This window comes from Cryptomeria japonica, chromosome 9, assembly GCF_030272615.1.
Source record: "Cryptomeria japonica chromosome 9, Sugi_1.0, whole genome shotgun sequence".
Lineage (NCBI taxonomy): Eukaryota > Viridiplantae > Streptophyta > Pinopsida > Cupressales > Cupressaceae > Cryptomeria > Cryptomeria japonica.
Window position 1 is genome coordinate 438,429,430 of NC_081413.1, and position 8,233 is coordinate 438,437,662.

Genomic DNA, 8,233 nt, shown 5'->3' on the forward strand with positions numbered 1-8,233 from the left:
TTTAAATATGAATGAAAAGTACAAGGTTGAGAAAATATGACAGGACATCATGTATGATTCATAGAATCATTGCGAGTGAAAGTCAATGTGACTGATATGGGATTGCAAATTTTCAAGCAAAACAATGGGCTATAAGATATAGGGAGACACCACAATACTTACTATTTGCAGTGTACACAATGCGTCGAAGATCAAAAGGTTTCCGTTAAAAATTCAAATCAACAAGTCACAGAAAATTTGATGTATCATCTAGCTGTTCTTGTAGTACAAGTTAATATATTTTTAATTAAAATGAGATTCTTGAGATAACGAGGAAAGTGACCAAGTAGGTATTCATGCGTTTACAAATCACGCAGTTGAGTTAAGAGGTCACGTCACCTCTACAACGAGATATTTATCATGCTTTCTTCCCTGCATAGGCTAGGAACTAGCCTGCAATGTAGGGTCTTGTCCTTAAAATAAGTGTAGTACAATGTAATACGAATTCCTGCCATCTGAAACCTGCAACAAATAGGACTAGTTTTCAATTTACATGGAAATTGTGGCCTTCCATGCCAATTCCTTTAATGCCCACGTAGAAACAAGTATTATGAGATTAGTTATCAATTGTGGGTGGTGATGATGGTGGGAATGGATAGTACACTTAATGAAGCGTGTTAATAAAAGGCGACCAGATTAGTTGCTTGAACGTAAAAGCACTTTCTGCTCGTGAGGTGATTTGAGGCGGCTCTGTAAGAGCATTCTGTGCTTTTGGGAGATTTGGGTTGAACAGTTTGATTAGAATAGTGTATATGTGCAGCAATACTGTAGATTGGGGTGTTGTGGCATTTGAGATAGAAGAAAGCATATGAAATTGTCTCAAGTCCTTGATCAGTTTGATTAGTGCACATGTGCAGCAATACTGTAGTGTGAGATTGAAGAATGCATATGAAATTGTTTGTGTCTTTTACCAGTTTGATTAGTCTACATGTGCAGCAATACTGTAGTATGAGATTGAAGAATGCATATGAAATTGATTTAAGTCTCTAAATGCCTCGGTGTATCTGCTAAAATAGTGGGTTTGTGCAGAGATCAAAAGTTTTATCTTCTATGAGACTGATATATGCATAGGTGGTGGAAATGATTTTAAGTCTCTGAAAGCCTTAGGGCAGATTCTACTATATGGGATTAGTGCAGAAACCCATCTAAAAATAGAAGTAAAAAATCTAAGATGAGAGAGTCATGTGCTTTGAAATTTTAAAGATTTTAGGTCTCTGAAAGCCTAGTTGCATTTGTTGCTTAAATTTTTGGATGTACAGATAGTTTGAATATTTAGGCTAGTTGTATAAAAGCATGGATCCTGACAGCTTTCCAGCTTTCTTCAAGTGGGACCCCAGATCAATAACAGCCCCACAACTGCAGAGAGGATATGAGTTTCCTCTTCCAAATGCGGCTGCTATACTAATGCCTAATGGCATGAACGGCAACAACAGGAAAGAATTGAGCTGTTTGGAAGAGCTGTTTAGGAATTATGGTGTGAGATGCATAACACTGACCAAGATGGTTGAGTTGGGTTTCACTGCCAACACCTTGGTCAATATGACTGAACAAGAGCTGGATGATGTGGTTAGGATCCTGGTTGATATATACAGTCTTGATCTTCTTGTTGGAGAGAAATATGGCATTAAGTCTGCAATTAGAGCAGAAAGGAGAAGACTTGATGAAGCAGAAAGGAAGAAGCATATGGAACTCTTTGCTGACCTAGATGGAAAACAACGCAAGATTGATGAGAATGCCTTAGACACACTGTCTCAGGAAGGTAATTTGTGCCTATCCAATACTTGATATGTTGCAGTCCTATGTTTGCATGAAAGAGTTTTTAGAATATTTGGTTTATGTGTATATATATGGGTACTATATTATTCTGTTTTGTGCTTGTTTGCCTTTGGGGAACATTTATGTTCTGGAGAGTTATCAATTATACAGCTACACATGAAGCTGTAGTTTGTTATTTTCAGAACACTATTTGGTACTCCAGTGTCCACATTCTTGGCCAGCTCAGATTCCTCATCTATGCCTCTAGTTATCCTCCATACCAAGGCACATAATTTAGATCATATTAGTAGGTAGCGTCCAAAGCTAAAAATAGTAAATACTTCTAGCATTTTATTTCTGAAGAAACAGTTGCTTCTAATCACTGTTCCATTACAACGAGAACTGAAAACAGTTTCACTGTTCATATTATTTTGAGTCCCATTGTTGCATGATTTGTAAACCATCTGCAATTTTTTCTTTTCTTCAGCTCTTTAATGGGTTTTAAAACATGCCTTCTATGATAGCGCCTAGAAAGTGTAAATATGTGATACACATGTGACATGAATAATGAATAGTGGTGAAGGGAAAGAGGTTTTATTAGCTTCCAAGATTCATCGATTCTTCTTGAAATTTGTTCTATGATTCATTGATGCTTTTTAATGTTGACGAAGACAATATATGGATTTAAAGGGTTAAGATCGCCTGCATTGTCATAACAGATTACAGAATCTCACTGCAATCGGTGAGCATTAGATTCAAATTTCGGTAGACGAGACAATTTCTCTTAATGCATTTTTTTATTTGAGAAGTCTTTGTTGGCCAGTAAGGCTAAGGGTAGAAGTAATCATACGATGATAACTTAGTTGGGTTGTTCATACAGGTCTGTCAGTGGAAGAACCTCATGGGGATAACACTGTAATTCTTTCACAGAATAATAACTATCCATTGAACCTAAACACAGGCACTGATCCTATGCTTCTTCTCCAAAATAGCGGCCATTTGAGTACTGCAGTGAGTGGTCTAATGACACTACCTGATAACAACTATTGCAATGATCAACAGCTCAAAGCTTGCAAGAAACAGAAGAGAAGGCGCCTAAAAGAGTCGGGAGAAGATGGTGAAGACAGACAAAGAGAACACCCTTTTATCGTTACTGAGCCTGGAGAACTTGCAAGAGGGAAAAAGAATGGGCTTGACTATTTGTTTGATCTTTACGAACAGTGTGGCAAGTTTCTGCTGGATGTTCAGCACATCGCAAAGGAAAGAGGGGAGAAATGTCCTACAAAGGTATTTATTTATAACGCTCTACTGTCACCTTAAAAACATAGTGCGTACAATTCAAAACCAATTTTTCGTTCTTTTATTCAAATAAGATGAGATGACTTTCAAGTCATTTTAAGTGATACTGTTTGTGACGGCAATCAAAGTGTATTTACTTGGTTAAAAGAATGTTTCAATCATCAGTGTACTAAGTCCGTTTTCAGAAAAAATGTTTGAATTTGTGTTTTAGATGTTTAAAAGATTGTTTGAAAGTATGTTTACTTGCTTAGAAGGTTTTCTGAAAGTATCTTGACAGGTTCAGAAGATTGTTGCAAATTGTATTTACATGCACAGGAGACTGAGAGCTGAACCAACCAACAACAAGAAAAACCCAATCAACAAACACCACAACACCTAATTCTGACTAACCCCTATGTCTTTGCTGATCGTAGATGTGTCAACGTGGGCTTCCTTGATTAAAAGATTGTTCGGAAGTGTGTTTACTTGGTCAGAAGATTGTTTCACAACACAAAATGGGTTTCCTTGTATAGAAGATTGTTTTATTGGCGGTTTTTGATGTTTAGAAAATTGTTCAAATGTTTAAAATATGTTTACTTTCTTAGAATTGTTTCAAAGTGGAAGGCAGCTGTATTGTTTCAATGTACAAAGTATTTGGCTTACCAAAAGATTTTTTTGTGCGGTTTTTGGGTTTGATTGTGTCTTTTTTGCATCAATATTTTGGATCACATTCTGTGATGTATCATCAGGATGTTAGAGGATGTTAGAGAGCTCCAGAGTAGAAAAATGATGGATTACAGAGTGTGATATGAAACGTTGATGTCAAAAAGACACATAATCGAATCTAAAAACAGTACAAAGAACTATTATGATTTGTGAAAAACTGATTCGCCTACATAAAGATTGTTGAGTGTTTGGTTGTCTTCATTTCATGGACTAAGTCATCACTGAAAATATCAGATGTTATGTTTGAGGAATATGGTTAGATTTTCTGTGTTGGTTGATCGAAACTGTTGTTTGCTACGTTGTTTCTAGGTCACAAATCAGGTATTTAGGCATGCAAAGCACTCTGGTGCAGGTTACATCAACAAGCCAAAGATGAGACACTACGTACACTGTTATGCCCTGCATTGCCTGGATGTTGAGCAGTCCAATCGTCTCAGAAGAACCTACAAAGAACGAGGGGAAAATGTTGGAGCATGGAGGCAAGCCTGCTATTATCCCCTTGTGGACATGGCCAAAGAAAATGGCTGGGACATCGAGGGGGTTTTTAACAAGCATGAAAAGCTTAGAATCTGGTATGTTCCCACCAAGTTAAGACAACTCTGTCACTTGGAAAAAAGTCAGCAGCAGTAATCACTCTGAGATACAAATTCCCGCAAGGACATAAAACCATCTTACCATATCGGATGTTTATCCATGTATGACCTTAATTGTAAGCAGGCTTATGCAGATTGTAAGTTCAAATGCTGCAGCTTTCTAGAGAGCTTAAGTGTTCTTATTTCTTATAAATTTCAGGTTTTTAACATCTGGAGAAGCTCCATACTATATCTAGCTTGTGTTCAATGATCTTTGATTTTACTAAAAGTTTCTTCTTGGTATATTATCCCACCATAAATGAAGATACATATTGACTTGAAAAATCAAAAAAACAGATAAAATGTTGTGTAGAAGTGAAAATTTATTTCTCCACAAATATTTTTATGCTAGTGTGTTTGAAGCAATGAACAATTCTCACCCAATTTTTGTTTGTGGAGGTTGTGTTTGAAGCAACCAACTCATTGCATGCAAGAAAAAAGGTGAGAAAAATGTGAAACAACACTGACAGAATATTTAAGACAACTGCTTACTTTATGCTATTGTAAAAGGTAAATTTTAAAATGTTCTAAAATGCTTTTCATTATAGGATTCTAAATGTTCTACTGTTTCTTTCATATTCATTCTACAGAGTAATCATGCTAAAAGGGTAGACCCACAACAAAACACTTTAGTAGATACCAACATGGGGAAGAATCTTGGTAGATTGTGTAATTGGACAAAAACAAAAGATGGCATATAAAGCTGCAGAGTCCTCCACTGGTTAACATTGAGAAGTGTTGATGCTGCCTGTGCCAATCGTCATCAAAACATGTGTAAGAATAATAATGCCAAAACTTTTGTGGTACCATTAGTGCCAAGTGTCCATGAATAAAACAAAGAGAATTCTGACCACTGTATTGACCCCAAAGCAAAGATAAACCAATTACCCTGCCACACCATGCTTATCCTCCACATGGTCAGAGATTGACATTTCAGCCGTGATTGGCATTTGAACAGTGCCGTATCTACCTGCGGAGTTTGTACCCCCTACAAATGCTTCACACAACATCAACAAGAACTACCTAGCCAATGCATGCCAGTTCAAAATCCAACCTTGTGATATTAAACCATATTCTTCTACAGAATGTGATAGTAAAGGTGATTATTGTAAAATGCTTTCCATATAATTTCTAATAAGAATTCCATAAATTTCAGTCCCTTCAAACCTTAAGAGGTGTCTTCAACTCCTATCTGTCATGGATATGACAAATTTCTTTCAATGAATAAAACAATATTTATATAGGTTAAGATGGTGAAAAGACACATTTCAAGATGGAGTCAAATTTAAACAATAATTTCAACAAAATATGCAATCCAGTATCAATATTTCTAATGCAAAACAATAAATGAATATACTATCAAGCTAACATATGGAAAAACCCTCATGAGGGAAAATTTCAATCTTCAAAAGTTCACACTAAACACACTATTTCATGAACAAAGATTACGCACGCTTTCAAGTCTCCATGAATATTTTTGAAATTTCATGCTTTCTAATTTGTATTTCATTTGAACAAGCCACTTGATTGCACATTCCAATCTATGATTCATCCTTACATATGCGACCTATAAGAGATGCTCTTTAGTCAAAGATTATGACAATCAACTTATCTAACCTCAACAACTACTCACAAGTTTTTTTTTTTTAATAGAAATAAGCTTTTACTGAACCACCAAGTGGTGTTATATAAATCACGAGTTTAGAAAACTATGCCCCCCTCATTTAGTTTTTGGTACTTAGTTTTCTCAATGTTCAACCCATATTAAATATTTATCCTAATGTTACATACAACATATCTAGTGATCTGTTGATGTGTCTTTTATACACGATCAAACACATAATAAAATACCCAAAGGTACCTTATCCTCTCTTGAACAAAGCTTCCCTGAATGCTGAAGATTTTGCCTAAGGATCAATCGAGGCAACTCCAAGGTTCTAAAATGTAGGTTCTCTACTTGTGGATAAGCACCAGTGTTCGTTGTGTTTGTTGTTTCATCAAGGGACCTTACGTACTTTCTATGAAAGTTGGTTCTTGTGACTACTTTATCAATGAGGAACTGGATTTTCCTAATACTATCCGATGTTTCAAAAAAGGCAAAAGATAAGGGATTTGAGAGGGCCATGCTAAACTAAGCCTAAGAATGACTAAATGGAGGGCGATCTTAGTGAAACTCTACCAATCTCAGTATTGCCATAGAACAACAACTCTACTGGAATCGGTGCGATCTTCTAAGGGAATTCAAAGATTTTTGAATCATTAATGAACATAGATACTATCAATAGGATACATATCAATATTCAAATAATGATTGAACCCTAAACAATTTTAATATCTCCAGTTGACCACACAGGGCACACTTACAATCAGTAAGAGGCTAGTGGTTTGGACTATGAGCTTCACTAAAAGATCAAACACAACATTTATCACTCAATCTAACTCTAACACCTAAATACTATCTTCAATAAGAGTGATTTCAAGAAGATGAACAACCATGTAAAAGGCCACAAAGATTGCAATAAAATACCATAACTTCAATATTTCATTGATCTCATAGCAAAATATAACAACATTTATTCAACTTTCTCTCTTCACTAAATTTGTATAACTACTCTTCTTCTCCGCTGCTAATAAACTTATTCCTCTTAACCTTAACCTTCAAAATGAAATGAGTGAGAGCTTATATAACATTCTCAAATACAATGAATGACCTAGATTTAAAGAAGATCGAGGGTTGAGATTTTGACACATAAACCCTAATTAGGGTTTGTTACAAAAATAACCCTAATTAGATTAGCATTATCATAACATAGCCAATAGAAATTGGCACAAATAATGAGGGAGCATCGTCCAATAGGGATTGAATCGCCACATCATTTCATAACAACTTCTCATCTACATTAAATGTATCCCTATTGGAAACCAAACTAATCATGTTGCTAAGGCTATGGCGGCTTATCATGGGATGGTGCTAGCAAAGGAAGCCAATTGTACCAGAGTTTGGTGTGAAGGTGACTCTTTGAATATCATAAACTGTTTGAATAAGGTGTTCCCGCCTTCTTGGCCAATAAACAATGCAATTAAAGCATAGAAGAAAATAAGTGACACCTTTGATATGTGTGTTTTTACACATGTGTACATGGAAGCTAACTCGTGTGCTGACTGGGCAACCAACCTAGCCTGCCGAACTGAGGAAATAATTACTATTAATGGAGGGAAAACTTGCGTGTGAGGCAAAATCCTTGTTCGATCTGGACTGTATCCAGATGAGACAACATGGCATCATCAATCATAATTCCTAATGCTTTTTCCCACTTTTTTCGATGAAGACTTACAACGGCGGTGATGAACATTTATTTAATTGTCTTATCATATTAACTGGGCATGGATTCAGGGTTGTTTTTTAGAGCAATAATAGAAACCAGAGAAGAAAAATCAGAGCAGAGATTAGGAATTCCAGGGAGTGTGAAGGAAAAATGGGAGGGAACAAAAAAAGGTTTGAACCAACCTCATGTTCGGATTGGAAGAAGAACAGAGAGGTTTGGGAGATTCTACAGGAGGGGGCTTAGGTGTGTTCATGGAGAGGCTCTGTGGTAAAGACCCAACGATCACCAAGCACTTTATAAAGAATTGGAAGAATGAAAAAGTTTTGGTGGGCACCCAGATGATGACAGTGGATGAAGATATTATTGCAGAAGCCACGGGGATGGTGACAGAGGGCATTAAATTCTATAGAGACCGTAGTGTCTCTGATAAGGCAGCGGACAGATTTCCTGTCATGGATGGCGAAAAGCAAAAAATGG

The 8,233-nt window shown here is 36.3% G+C and overlaps 1 protein-coding gene across 2 annotated transcripts; it reads left to right on the top strand.

Annotated features, from left to right (window-relative positions):
* Positions 1-414: 414 nt before the first annotated feature.
* Positions 415-4,602, top strand: LOC131037964 (floricaula/leafy-like protein). Of its 2 annotated transcripts, none has more exons than XM_057970231.2 (3): positions 415-1,798; positions 2,756-3,081; positions 4,108-4,602. In XM_057970231.2, the coding sequence occupies exons 1-3, from the start codon at positions 1,333-1,335 to the stop codon at positions 4,426-4,428; spliced, it is 1,113 nt and encodes a 370-aa protein (XP_057826214.1). In that variant the 5' UTR covers positions 415-1,332; the 3' UTR covers positions 4,429-4,602. The 2 variants fall into 2 exon arrangements, with proteins under 2 accessions (XP_057826214.1, XP_057826213.1); XM_057970230.2 differs by having other exon boundaries at positions 417-1,798; positions 2,675-3,081.
* The last annotated feature ends 3,631 nt before the right edge of the window (positions 4,603-8,233 follow it).